The following is a 15,554-nucleotide window of genomic DNA, read 5'->3' as shown; positions in this document are numbered from 1 at the left end:
ACTTTTTGACATAAAACAATATTAATATTTTTTAGCATATTCTGTTTTTTAGCATAAATTTTTCTAGCATCAAAAGCAATGTGAAAAGCGTTGTAAAAAGCAATGCAGATGAGTTAGGAACAAAGAAGCAATGTGGTGACTGACAACTTTAAAGCTTGTATCTCTCTTTTATTTTTATTTTTTAAAAATTTTTGCTGTGCTATGCAGCTTGTGGGATCTTAGTTCCCCGACCAGGGATTGAACCCGCACCCTCGACAGCGAAAGCGCAGAGTCCTAACCACTGGACTGCCAAGGAATTCCCTCTCTTTTATTTCAATGTGCAAACTCAAGTTTCCTCAGTCTGAGGACATGAGTTAACATATACAATGATACTTTAAAGTGATGTAACTGCTAACCATGGTAACAAATTGCCAATAAAATCAATTTTGTACATGTTAATTATATGTGGATTCAAATTTGACTCTTTTTTGCTTTTGTTCTGCATTTGTAGAAAATTCTTTCTACACTGGTTTACTATAAGATTATTTTTAAAATGTGTTATCCTAATAAAATTGCATTTATCAAGTATCAAAAAAGCACCAGATAGAAAACTGGAGTTTAAAATTAAAATGTACTTGCATACTTTTCTTTCAAAAATTTAGGAAAGTTTAGTCTAATGATACGAACACGCATGAAAATATTAATCTCTCCAAAGTCTCAATTTCTCACTATTAAAATATATAAATTAGCTTTCATATTGTATAATTTTATAGAATAATATGAGCACCACTATATATGTATGTAAAAGTGTGTGTATATATATACACACACGTATACAAATACACACATATCTACAATAATCTAAATCATTTTATTCTCAAAGACTATTGTGAAGGCAAAAAAGTTCTGTCAAGAAAATTAGAAACTGAAGCATGCTAAAAACCTAACTAAATTGATGAGCACCAAATTGCAACTCTAAGACAATAATCTTTCAAGGCATAGAAGAGACCAAATAAGCGAATAATTTTAATGGAGAAATACATGACCAAACATGCCAAATGCGCACGCAAAAGAAAAAAAAGAAAAAAAAAAGATAAAAAAGATAGTAATTGTTTCATTGTGCTGGATGATCACAGAGTTAAAAATTGCCAATTTTAAAGTGAAAAAGATAAAATATCTCAGAGAAATTAAACACAGCATATATACAAACAATTATAGTGTTATTTTAATAGAGGCTTAAATTAAGGCTTAAATGGAATTTAAGCCTTAATTCCATTCTGTTTAGGAAACTTAAACATCAAGCTAAAGTATGAAATGAAGCTTTTGATAACCATCTAAGGACAGCATATTTACTAATGGTGTATTAAGTAAATACTTAGTATTTAGTAGGACTGAAAAACAGGTTATGCATACATATACACACAAATTTATTAACGAGACAAAATCAAGAAATTTGGGGTATATTACAGCTGTGACTATCCGGCATCATTAGGTATCCCAAAAGAATGAAACTGACATAAAATGCAAGAAACATTTGCTAATTTTACCAATTACCCTGAGTAACATTATAAGAGAGAATACCAAATGATATTTTTCCTTCATCTCTCCCCCAAATCTTCAGAGCCCCCAAATTCAGAAAAATCAGCCTACTTTCTATATGTGAACACCAATCAGCCTAAGTAGGTAGAAAGCGGTTTGTATAATTGCATGGCGTGTTCGTAGACTCAAGTTGCTTCTGCAAGAATTTGGATGATATGGGCATTATAAAGATATCTTTGAATACTTCTAATGAGGTATCATATACTTTCCTTGATATAAACTTTCTCTACCACTCAACCTCATTCACAATGTTAAAAGACCTCATTTTTGACAAAGAATCCAAAGAACTGGGCCTATAAGTTTCCGATCAGTAATATCTCCTACTTTAGAAGCAAACTTGCTTTCCAAAAAATTTAGGCTCTATTATAGGCAGTCAAATGTCTCCCAGGTCATGTGCATAACTGATTTTCTCTCTCTTTTTAAACATATTTTCCTTGGTCTCTGAAACATTCTATTGGCTTACATTTGTAGTTTCCAAATCTTAAGAATTTTAATTTAAAATCAGCCTTCCCCTGGTATACCTTCAACATACATCACGATATTCATCCTCATTCAGCCATTAAGGTTATTAGTATTCATATTTATTTAATTGTGGAGTTCTAGCCAAAGTAATATGATTCTTATAGCTAGATTTACTTTATCCTTTTATAACTATTTATCCTTACGGCTCCACTAGATTAAGGTAGACTAAACATAAAAAAATAGGCTTTGGAATCACATCACCTGGAGTTCCAGCGCTAGCTCCACTACTTACTACTTATGATCTTGGGAGAATAGCTCTCTCTGTCACTGGAAAAATGAGAATGATAAAAACTTAACATCAAAGGGGCACAATGAAAATTAAATGAGAGAATTAAGGTATGGAGCGTAAGAGGGTCAGAAATTATTTTAAGCAGTATGATCCTGCCAAATGCCAAGAACTAAAATTTAGTATTTAACAAATGTTGAAAGCCCACCACAAGCAAAATGTAATATTTAACACTCTGGAAGAAAAAACATAAGAAGGGATTCTAAATGAGCCCTAACCCTTGAGGAGCTTAACAGAAATAAGAGGTATATAAATACAGATGGGCTAAAGGCCAAAAAAAATCCAAACTAAACATTATGGGTAGTTGGAGAAAGACATTTACAAGCCTTTTCCGCTTTTACAGACAAAGTGCTACCTGAGAAAGGAGAGAAAAAGCTAATTTCCCCAGTACTTACATGCTTTTCACCCTCAATTCTTGCTTCACCCGTATCGGCCATTTTTTAGTTCCCATACATAGCATGCGTCCATAACTTTGGACATCTGACTCTCTAATGTGAAATTACTTTACTTTGTCCTGGCAATTTTTCTTTAAGATTTCCTCAAATGTCACCTCCTAAGTAAAGTCACTCTATAACTTAACACAATGCAACTTAATTATCTGAATATTGTATGTCTATCCCATTACATAGTGAGTACCCCAAGATCAAGAACTGCACTCTTACTTATTTTGTCTCCCTCCCCTTTGCCTCTCCACCCAACACCTATTTCCCAGCTTAGTATCTGGTACATAATAAGGACTCAATAAATATATGCTGAGTGAACAATTAATGAACTGATAACTACAGCATTATTGGGATGTACAGGGATGAGAAACATTGACAGAAACTTTTGAGCCTGGCCAATTAGGAAAATATTAGAAAAGTTAGAAAAAAAAATGGAAGCAAAAGCATTTTAGACAAATGAAACAACGTAAAGAAAGACTCTAAGATGTAAAATTAAACAGTGTGTTCTGAAAGGGGCAACAAGTTCTAAGAGACCGTGAGCACCTCACAAAAAAGAATCTGCACTCTTCATATTTATCCCTATTCTTCCCACTGATGTAAAAAATATTTTTTGATTTAAAAATACTCTAAAAAAGACATAGTCATAATATGGATGTCTAATGCTATTTAATCTCTAAACTAGAGCATTACTAAAGTACTAAAACACAGTTAAAGTCATATTTGAACTAAGTTAGGATGTGATTATTTCTTAGTAAAGTAATGATGCTTAAATAGAACTACTGCTAGGTAGGCCAAAATTTAGCTAAAGTACTTATCTACAATGAAAATGACAGTTCTACAGTATGAGTAAATAAATAAGACAGTGCAACAAAAATCATTTTAAAGCTCATTCTAAATATGACTATTTATGGTAATCTTTAAAAAAAATAGTTCATCAAATATTTAGTCAGCGTTCAATTTCCAATCCCTACCCCCATTCTCTCCAACAGTCTGTTTGAGTCAGGCTCCAAATAGGGTACATGCACTCATGTGAATACAAAATTGTTGTAACTAGAAAAGGCTGAAGAGGTTGATGTAAGGGCTGCTCAAGGCAACTTTTTGGTACTTTTGCATCTCTTTAAGTTAGTGGCATTAGTCCTCGAAAATTTTTAATTTTATTTCCAATCTCCTAGCTTTCTTTTTTTAATTGAGTAGTGTTTCACAATGGTTAGCCATAATTTATAGTTGATCTACTCACAAATGAACTGAAGTATAAAAAGGGAGAATAGGTGGCCAGCATTTTTCTAGTAGTAAATGAAGTAAGAGATGTAAAGGGAAGAAGCAGCAAGATGCGTTTGTTTAGCTCTATTAGTTCCTTGAGGAGATGAGATGGAATCATTATCCCCTCTATGTCCTATCATGCTCTGCCCTGTAGAGTAAGGTACTCATTAAAAACTTATTGACTGTATGAGAGGCCTGTCCTGGTCCTTAAAATCAAAACCTTGGAAAACTAGCCTGTTCTTGCCTATGCCAGGCTCTGACTCTGTGGGTCCTCATATAACACCCTCATTGAAGCAACTTTATACCAGATCTATTTGAAGCCCTAGGCCAGTTGTCACGCATCCCCTCTGTCCTCTTTGGTAACCACATAAAATATAAACCCTTATGTCATCTACCTGTTCTCTTCTTATACCAAAACTACTCTAGGCTTCTTCCTGATCCAACATCTAATTATTCCCATTTGTCCCATGACTTTATATTGTATCTAATGGGACTTTTCTTCCAATCGTACACAAACTCTCTTTCAAACCTTGCAGGTCACAGTGTTGCCATCACTGGTATGTCTTCGTGTCGATGTGGATATCATCCAACTGCCTAGCCTTTTTAGTTCTTAGACTTGGGCAGTTCCAATGACCTTTACTTCCAACATTCTTCAGCTGCCCTCTCACAGCCACATTAATGAGCCATTTCATTCAATAAAATGCTCTAAGTATGAAATCAAATTCAAATATGCTATGTTATCACAAAAATTGCCTATCTCCTTCCAGCTCTTCAAGTATAGCACACTCTCTATATTGTTCTATTTTATTAAGTCCTCCAAGTCCCCTGGACCATCCATTTGTCCTTTCACATTTCCACCTTAGGCTGGATCCCACAGTTGGTGATCTCAATTGCTCTTTCATCAGCATCTGAAATTCCCTTTTGTCCCTATTTTCCTGTCATAGCAGCTCAGGAAATTCCAGCCAATGCTATCATCTGTTTCCCTGGCTCCTTTAATGCTGGATACTTAGGGCCATGGGAGAGGAAGGGTATCCAGAATGGATCTATCCAGTGGTCCCACTGGGTCCTTAGTGGCCCAATAATCCCCAAACAAGTAATTTTTTTGTCAGATCCTGCTCCTATTTCTCTCAAACATTACTCCAAATCTTTATGGCATTTCTAAACTCTCTAGCTTAACTCAATTGTTTCAATCTCAACAGATGACTTTTCTCCCTTCTATATGGAAATCACAGTCTCCTTCAACCTCTTCCCTTCCTCTCTCAACCCTAAAAACTTACCCACTGCCATACATAGCCCCTCGTCCTTCACAGAAACAACTCTCCAATGTGCCCTCAATTCTATTTTCTCCTCCTCTTTCAGGCTTCAGATTTCTTATCTACATCTTTAATGTCTCCCTTTTCTACTGGCATCTTTCCTTTAATTTGTAAGGATCTCAAGTCACTACCATCCTTGAAATAAAGGAACCAGAAAAAACCTCAGCCTTCTTAATGATACCAGATACTCTGAGTTACTTAACATTAAAAGAGAACTCATGTCATTCTTCAACATAAAGACAAGCTAGAAAATATCAAAAACTACTTCATTTTACTTTCTATCTCCAATATTCTTCATCTAGATTTTTCAAATAAGTCAGTGATAATCTCCTCAGTCACATACCAGTGAAAAGCCATCAATGAGTATTTGTACGGCTCACTCCATTTAGCGTTCCCTCTTACCTTTATTATGTCCTCTCTCTCTGACCTCAAGACTGCCTACTAAAAACTGTCTCTTGGCTAGAGTTTAAAAGCATCAAATAACAGAACAGCAGTGGTCCAAAATGAAGCCATGGGATTCAGAACTTCAACACACAGCACACTTCTTGCTCTTCCTTTCTACCTTTGTTTATTCTCTTGCTCTATCTGTGTGAATATCTTCCTCTTCCAAAACCACCTCCTCAAATGAGCAAACAAAGGAATTAGGAAGAAAATTTTGAAGTGGGGAAGGTAGTAAAGATAATATAATCTAATATAATGCCTTATTAGGGCCTTAAAATACACAAAACTCTAAATTGGTCAAAATTTAAAAAATATGCTGTTAATGACATAAACAAAATGGCTATTATAATTATCTCATTTAAAATATCATTTTCGTAATCCTGAAGAACATTTGGTTACCATAATGAGAGATGGGTTCAAACCATTTAAGGCCAACTTTCCAGTCACAGATGAAAAAAATCAAAAAAGCAGTAGACCAACACTCTCCAAACTTTCTTTATCACGCATCTATTTGTAAACAGTATATAGATAGATATATCTCTCCCCACTGTACTATTATAAAACATATACAAAGGAAGAGAGAAAAGAATGAAATCAATAAATTTAAATAGAAGTTTGTTATTTTCCTTCCCAAAGAATCATCTTGTATACACCCCTTTGCAGAACATTACTCTGAACTATTAAGGAGAAAAACAAACAATATATTAAAATGATTTGATATAAAGAGCTAGTTTTATATACTGATTTTAAGAAATTCAACTGCTTAAAATACTAAGGTTTTTTCAAAATAAAAATTTACCTGTTCTATTCATTAGCAGTGTCATAAGGAATACATTTGATGGAAATGAAAAAGAAAAAAATCGTATATTTCTGTTTAAATTATAAAAAGAGCTGTGGGTTCCTATCATATTTAGTGATATAGAAAACTTTTGAACACTCTAAGTATTATACTGCACTGTCAAAGAGGCTCAGTGAATTCTTTCAGACACTAAGATTTAACTTCAACTAGAACACTACAGCACCACAAGTCTAAAAATCCACCTTATTTTAACACAGCAGTATCACATGCCAAGAAAGAAAAGATTCAAACTTAAGCAACACAGAATTACAAAATGCCAACATAAAAAAAATACATTATACGTATTTCTGAAATGGATAGTAACACTGAATTCTTAAATTTTAGTTTGGAATTCATTCCAAACAGTAGTGTGAATAAGAAAGGGAAAAAAAAAATGTAACCGCTCTCGTTCCCTACCTCTGTGTAAGGAATTCAGCAGGCCTAGTTTTAATTTACTACTTCCTGCTTGTGATGGACCATAGTAAGTAGTAAGGTCCTTAGCCTTGCCAAACTCCCTCTTTATTACACAGAAGCTCTCAGAATTCAAGCACTTAAAGTTATTTAGTTGTGGTTTACCTCAGAACTGAGAAGCCTTAATTAAAGAAAGCCCTGTAATGAGGACAGAGTATACCTAGAAAGCTTTTTAAAACCGCCTTTTACTTACGTCAACAGGGACCAGAAGACTCTTCCCAAGATGCTGATTAAAAGAGAGGCACCAGGCTTCAGTGTAACCATTCATGTTAGGAACATACTTCTTTATCGTCTCATCATTCAGCCTCAGCCACACACCATCATCATTGTGGATCTACGGAATACACGCAACACAAACAAGCCACGCCCTCCTGTAACTCCTATGAGGGTAGCAAGGTCTGAAAGGCTACAAAGCAGGCAAATAATGCTGGACATGGAGATTAAGCATCTAGTTTTTGCAGAAGGTGAGAATGGGAGAACCTTTAAGGAAAACACCAGCAAGGAATGCCAAGCAACATGATAATTCACATGGTGAGATTGTAAAAAACAATGTCACTTAGGAGTAAAAAGCACACAAAAAAATCACACTTTAAGATAAATATTTCAAACATAAAATCAGATGTTTCCCAAAAGCACTTAAGACTTTCTTTCCCTCAATTTAAATTTTCATAATTGGAAGTTACTTGACTGTATTATTAGAAAAATGTACTGTCCAAAGTTAAGGCAATATAATAAACACATTCAAAAACAAACCACATTTTAAAAATTCAAGAAAAACTGTACTCATTTTCACTGAATCCTTGTACAGGCTCTGACTACCATGTTAACTGAATTCCTTTTATGCTAAAAATATAATTTTAGTTACTTTTTTTATTGATAAAGAAAAATGAATGCAATGTTTGAAACTCAATGAACAGAATTTTGAAATTCTGTGAAATGATCCCGAACACTACCCAAACTGCTTAAAACACATTCTAACAAACAATTTAGTAAACTTACACTGTGTAAACAATGCAAAAACTTTCTGTCCAAAATTTATTACCAAGTGTTTCCTTACAAATTACCTCATCAATGAAAGTGATGGTTCCATTGACCTTCACTATGCCTATCTGCTCACTCTGAAGGGAAGGGTGGCTACGGATACGGAGCCCTGCACTGTCCTTGGCCACAAATCTTCGAACCTGAGAAAGGCAAAGACAGACAGGTGAGACAGGGGAAATCACAGAACAGAGACCTTATAAGTAAGTGGTAAGAGAGAAAATTAAACAGATTGAAAGTGTAATTCTCAGAAAGTTTCCAAAATTATTTGTAGCTGGTTTCCCTGTGCAAATAACTGTGGTTAATTTATAAAAACAACAAGAGAAAACATTTATAAAAACAACATTTAAAAAAAATGTTGTTTTTTCAAAATGTGTAAAAATGTAAATTACTGAAAAAAAAGAAAATTATTAATATACGTTTATAATTTCTTTTCTAAACTTTGAAGACATGATAAAAAGGAGAAAAGAGCCATTTTTTCCTTTCAGGAAGGTATATAAATTCTATTATCCACGTTTCATTTTTAATAAGTAGTTTACTAAAATTCCTATAGTGCTTACTCTTTAGATGTTAGGAAATGAATTTTTTCTTTTAACAGCAGAGGATACGTTAACCTTGTCAACTTTATACACTCAATTTCGGTAGACGTTTTGTGAATTGTAAACTTTTTTTTTTAGAGGGTAGCTTTTATTTTTTCATTTGGCTCCACCAAGTCTTAGTTGCGGCACGCAGGATCTTTCGTTGCAGCATGCAGGATCTAGTTCCCTGACCAGAGATCGAAACTGGGCCCCCTGCATTGGCAGCGCAGAGTCTTAACCACTGGACCACCAGGGAAGTCCCAATTGTAAACTTTCAATAACAGAAAGTACACAAGACCTATAAATTACTATAGCATTATGCAAAGAAACCAAAAAGTACAGGTTCTACAATTGAGAAATGATTAGAATTACCATGAACTATTGTTCAAGTTCATTTAGGAATGCTTAGAATTTGAATACTGAAATAAAGTAAACTATGAGGTGTTTGATGGCTACCCTGAAGCATCAATGAAGAAAATTAATAAATCTCAGACCAGTTCATGCTCTGATTTCATTCTATCCTAACCTTATTTGGTTGAGGCTCAGTCTTTGGTTTGACCAGCTGAGTTCCTGGCGGTATCATCCCTTTCGGTGGGTCTTTCACTTTTACTTCGAGGCCAGCATCTGTAAGAAAAGGAAAGGGAACTGTAACACTTGAGAACACAAGGGAGGGAGGACCCTTAAACCTAACTTAATATACATTCACAGGCTATTTTAAATTCACAATTAAAACAAATATCTGAATTCTGTCCTCTTAAGGTGATTAATATTTAATAGCTAAGAGAGAAATATCTGAAAAATGACCTTAAGATTCCAAAGGGGTGTCTCAGGGGTTCAAGGAAAAGAGGAGGGGCTATGGAATATGTAAAATAATACTGAAAAATTCAAAATAATCAAAAAGAAACCCTTGTGTGATCAAACGTTATCTCATAACACCCAATCAGAACACTACATATCATCTATAACAATCATCTCATGAGTAACAGGCAGCACAGCATGGTGTTTAAGAGCTGGGCTTCTCATGTTAGACTTGGCTGTTCCCACATCTGCTACCAACTGTTTGACTCTCTGTGCCTCATTTTTTTAATCTATAAAATAGGGATGAGAATAGCACCTATCTCACTGAGATGCTGTGAGAATGAAATGATTTTAAAAATAAAATATGTAAGGTGTGTATAAAATTTTTTAGATATATATTAAATGCTATTATCATCCTCCTTACTCTAATGAATTATTATCTGTCCTTGACTGCAGTCAAGCAAGATCCTAGTCTACTAACAGTTTGGTCACCTTTGGAGAAAGCTAAGAAGGTGGGGAACAAAATGAATGATTCTAAGTAACTATGAATCTTTTTCTTCAGTGTCTTTCCAGAAAACAAATATAAGCGGATTTTTCTTATTTACTTTGTATCAGTTTCCTTTACCCGCTATTAGCCAAGAAGAAACCATTCTTGACTATCTCCACTTTTGAACTGCTGTAATGTGTGCCCCTTGCACGTCACTACTTATATTCTACTTCATGTAATTTTGCTTGGCTGTTTTATCTTACAATCATCAGTAAGTTGTCAACACTTGCCAGGAACTGCCTTACCTAGAACAATGTTTTGCCCAGAACCAGTGAAAGTTTGCTGAACTAAAGGCTTTAAAGATATGCTGAAATAAAAGAGTGCAGCAAAGGCTGCCATTAAATGTCTCTAGGATGGTATAGATGAATCTAACATATCTGATCCTATAGTTACATTAATGTATATTCTATACATCTATGGTTACAACAATGTAAAGTACCTCTTTATCTTCACTGTAAAAACAAACTACTGAAAGTTTCCCAAAGGGTATTTTGGTGGAATGTTAATCAGTATTACTTTTATCTCTAACCTGTCTCCTCTTCCCTACATGTAAGGTTCTCAAGATAAGGATTAAACAAATTTAGAGAGCCTTCTTAATTTCAAGGTTTCTTAGAATCCCAAATATGATAATATGAATTGTATTAATGTCTAAGATGAGACTACAATATATTGGGCTTTCTAAATCTGCCTGATCATAGGAACCCTTTTGCTTGAGGAGCATTAGGAAAGACAGTGTTATAAGGAATTCATATTGATAAACACTTATTAGAGCTTTGTTGTCCTACTATTGTCCTATTATATGGATAGTTTAAAAATAAAGAAAAGAGAAAGATTAATGCCCAAAGGAAAAGCAATATATTTTTCAAAGTTAGTGGTAGGTAAAAAAAATTCGTATTTTCGGCAAGTATTTATTGAGCAGCCATCATACACCAGGCACTGAGCCAGACTGGGAGATCCAAAGATGAAAGAGGTGTCTGCTCACAGCCAGGAAGGGAAGACAGACATATCACGGGGTAGGGAGATGAGGCATGAATATGGTTATAGCACAGCACGGAGGAGCTCGAACCTGACCAGCCACATCAGGGAATGCAGGGAAGGAATCATGAGGGCTACAATGACCCATAAATTATTACAACATACCTTAACAATGCACGAATTATGTACTCCTTATAAAGGAGGATATGAAGCCCCCTAAAAGTTATGAAATCTGTCCATGTCTGTGATACATGTTAAAGGGCAAACTAGAACAGAAAGAGGATTTTGATTCTAGTTCTTTGCACTAAGTAACTCACAACTTAAAAAAAAAAAAAATACCTATTTCAATGCCATCGATTGTAACATGAATGGTGTAGAGTCCAATAGCCCCCGGAGTCCAATTTGCACAGTAAGTGCCATCGTTATTGACCCGAATCAGCATATTCTCACTGGGTCTGAAAGGAAATAAGATGGGTACTGCAACATTTACTTTTGGTTAAACAGCTGACATCATCATTAACATGTATCAGCATACATAAAATTTCTGATTGTATTATCACAATGAATAGCAATCCTACTGTCATAGCACGTTTTCCTACTCTCCATGATTGAATTTACTTTTTCCTCCTCACCTCAAACCTCTAGCACCACTCTTCCTCACTCTCAGCTGATCATGACCTCATCACTTTCTTCAGTGAAAAACAGAAGCAATCAGATACAACCTCAAAGTTGCAATCAGATTAAACCTATTTTCCTCTACCTCCTGTTACAATGGAAGGAGTGTCCTGGGTCTTGTCCAAAGCCAGCCACTCCATTTGTGCTGTGAATCTCATTCCGTCAGCACTTCTGTGATGCAATTGTCTCTCATTCATCGTCAATTTCTCCCACTTTTCCTGGATCATTTCTATTTCTTTTTCCTTTCTATACAAACAAACTCAGAATCTTCCATCTTAAACACCTCCCCTTGATATTACAGCCTTCCCTAATATGGTCTCATATCTTTTTTCCCATTTACAGCAAAACTTATCTAAAGGATTACCTACAATCACTCTCCATTCCCTCATTTCCAATTCTCTTCCAAAGCTTATTACCCTCACTAGGCTTTTGCTCCCAACACTTCATTGCAATTGATCATGTCACAGTCACCAATGACCACCACGTCCCCAAATCCAATCATTGCTTCTTCATCCTCAGCAATCTCTCAGTAGCATTTGATAACAACTGACAACTCCTCCTTTCTTGAAAAAACTTTTTTTTTGCTTCTGCAACATTTTTCTGGTTTTTCTTGTACCTCACCGGCCATTCTTTCTCAGTGTTTTGTTGGCTCTCCCTTTTCTGAGCACCCTTTAACTTATGGAATGCCCCAGGATTTGGGTCTAGATCTTCTTTTTTCTTTCAGTGTCATCTCTCTAGTTGACCAGTCATTCATTCCTCAGTTTTAAATACCATATGTATAAAGATGACTCAAACATTTATTTCTCCCCTGAATTTCGAACTGGTATTTCCCGCTGCCCTGGAAATATCCCCACTTGCATAACTAAGAGGCATCTTGGCATCTCAATTTTAATATACCCAAAGAAGGATTATTATTCCTCCTAACCCCAGCACCCAGCAAAACAAAACACTCTTGCTCATTTCTCAGACTTTTTGATCCTCACAAAAATCATGATACCAGGGGTCAGTAACATTCTCTGTAATGGTATTTTAGTCTACTGCGCCAAGCAGTCTTTGTCACAACTTTTTAACTCTGTCACTGTAGTGTAAAAACAGCCACAGACGATACATAGGCTCATGAGCAAGGTTGTGTTCTAATATGACTTTACAAAGACATGCCTGGTTGGGTCTGCCGGTCAATCTTGGCAAACCCCGCTTCTGCTGGATAATCTATCCTGCTGCTGAAGCTGAAGAAACTTACATTCACTCTTGGATCTTCTCTTTCCTTCACCTCCCACTTCATTGTAGCAGCAGGCTGTTGGCTTCACCTTCTAAGTATATCCCGAATCCATCCACCCCCTCTTCACTTCCACCACTAAGGCCCTTCCACCGCTAGTCCAAGCCACCTTAGAGTCTCTAACTCATCTCTCTATTCCCACTCTTGCTCCCCTGAATTTCATTCTTCAGAGAGCAGCCACAATGATCTTTTTAAAACTATAAATCAGATTATATCACTCTCCTGCTAAGAGCCCTCCAAATAAATTTCTTACAAGAAAACTCAAACTTAACACAGCCTACCAGTCCCTATGTAATCGCCTGGTTCTCTGATCTCATCTTCCACCATTTTCTTTCCTGCTCACTATTCCCCAGCCCCACTTTCTGTTCCTCAAAGACATCAAGCTCCATCTACCCCAGATTTCCTCTTCCTAGATTGAACTTCCCCAAATCTTTACACAACCAACTACCATCTAGCTCTCCACTCAAGTAACGCCTCCTCAAACAGCCCTCCCCTGTCATCCAATACTTTGGTGACCTATCCCATCCCCATCACTCTCTATCAAATACCCTTATTTATTATTACTATGTAGTTTACTTATAGTTTGTTTCTCCACAGGAATGTATCTGCCATGAGAACCAGCACCTTCCCTATCTTGTTCATAGAAATATCCCAGTGCCTTCCACAGAGTAGATGCCTAATAGTATTTGCTGAAATAATAAATGCATTCACTTTGACAAGAGACTTTTAAAATTGAGTTTAAAATGCCCAATGCATAGAAAAACCTATTTACTGGCAAATGGCCAATTTGTTCTTATTTAACATGTTGTAAACCTACAGAGTCCATATTTAGTTTACAAAAATCATATGCTTCCACTGAATGGACATTTTGTAATTAAAACTAAGCCAGAGACAAAATGCTACTTCCCTATTCCTAGACAAAGATATATTCTCAAAACTTCGCTATTTTGGCAGAACACTTTCTAGATTGTGCATTAAAACTCTACTTTGCATACGTACCAGAGTAAAGTCATGGTAACCTGTTAATTTCTAATAAGTCACTGATATATGATAAATACAAGTACTTATGCTGTTTCAGATTCACTTCAGAGCTTTTTCTAAATTCTATGGAGGTGGTCTGTCTAAAGTACAATCCATCTAATAAGTTTTTCCAAGCAACTGTTTTAAAAAGTATTTCTCCTAACAAGCAAATAAAATAGTAAGCCAAAAACTCTGTTTCAGAAAATCTGCTTCAATCTGGAGTTAAAAGAATTACCCAGGGGCTTAAAAATAAAGGACTTCATAACTGAAAATACAAATACAACATACACTGAAATCGCTCTGCCACTCATTAGGTGAAGGAGAGAGGGAAACAAAAAGAGAAAAAACAAACTAAGCAATGTTTTACAAGCCAATTTATATACTTTTAGCTACTAGTTATTTCTTTATTACCTTAGTATTATGTAACATATTGGCAGTGCTATAGTTCAATATAAGTACATTCTACCTGTGAATCTACACATTATAAAACCTGTTGTAAATCTCTACCAGGGGATATGGGGATATATGTATACATATAGCTGATTCACTTTGTTACAGAGCAGAAATTAACACAACATTGTAAAGCAATTACACTCCAATAAGGATGTTAAAAAAAAAGAAAATCTCTACCAGGAATTTTTAAATCCTATATTTATTTATAGAAAATAAGGTTGGAACGCAGGGTGATCTTAGTTATAAGCAGTTGGCAACACATGTTTTGGCTACGCTTTGAAAAAATGATCCTCACCTCTTAGGAGTCGGTGATGCAAAACGCAGTTCTTCAAATGAGTAATTTTCATAAACCTTTAAGAAAGATGAGCAAGAATCACAAAATCATTAGAAACATTCTTAACTAACGCACTGATAGAACATTCAATAAGTGGTGCTGAGACAACTGGTTATCCATACAGGAGAAAAAGAAAAAACTCAATTACCTACATCACACCATTCACAAAAATAAATTCTAGGTGTGTTAAAGACATAGATGTAACAAATAAAACATCAACAAATTCAGAAGAAGAAAAAGATAGTATGTTTTGAGCACATTAAAATTTTAAATTTCTCCAAAACAATGACACTATAAAGAAATGGCAAAGTTAAATAAGCCTTCACCTGGGAGGAGGGGATTCGTAATTCATTTAACCTTAACGGGATATGAATCCATAATATATACAGAACAAATCAATACAAAAGACAGAAACAACACAAAAGAAAAGTGAGTAAAGGCAAGTCACTGAAGAGGGAAATCTGAAAGGCCAATAAACATTTGAAAAGTTATTCAACTAGACTGCGGATCAAGAAAATGCAAATTAAAACAACAAGATGATCCTATCCCAGTCATCAAGTTGTGCTGGTAAGAACCAACCAAATGCTGGTGAGAACATGAAGTACCTAGCATTTTGATACATTGCTCATGGGCATATAAATTTTGGCAATATTTAATATAGCTGAAGACAGGTATGTCCTACTATCCAGCAGTTCCACTTCTAGATAT

At 35.3% G+C, this 15,554-nt stretch overlaps 1 protein-coding gene and 1 non-coding gene across 15 annotated transcripts in view; both read right to left on the bottom strand.

The window, feature by feature from the left end:
* Positions 1-15,554, bottom strand: part of MYCBP2 (MYC binding protein 2) — a 273,870-nt gene that overhangs the window by 73,533 nt on the left and 184,783 nt on the right. For all 14 annotated transcript variants that reach the window (XM_049700955.1, XM_049700957.1, XM_049700945.1 and 11 more), the window contains exons 48-52: positions 14,808-14,863; positions 11,428-11,543; positions 9,295-9,392; positions 8,217-8,333; positions 7,346-7,486 (exon numbers count right to left, since the gene is read on the bottom strand). In XM_049700955.1, coding sequence (XP_049556912.1) covers positions 7,346-7,486; positions 8,217-8,333; positions 9,295-9,392; positions 11,428-11,543; positions 14,808-14,863 — 528 coding nt within the window. The remainder of the gene's footprint in view (positions 1-7,345; positions 7,487-8,216; positions 8,334-9,294; positions 9,393-11,427; positions 11,544-14,807; positions 14,864-15,554) is intronic.
* Positions 8,952-9,024, bottom strand: TRNAG-GCC (transfer RNA glycine (anticodon GCC)). The gene has a single exon. It is a non-coding gene; the product is annotated as a tRNA-Gly (tRNA).

Source organism: Orcinus orca, chromosome 18 (assembly GCF_937001465.1).
Source record: "Orcinus orca chromosome 18, mOrcOrc1.1, whole genome shotgun sequence".
Classification (NCBI taxonomy): Eukaryota; Metazoa; Chordata; class Mammalia; order Artiodactyla; family Delphinidae; genus Orcinus; species Orcinus orca.
This window is presented reverse-complemented; position numbering and strand designations above follow the sequence as displayed.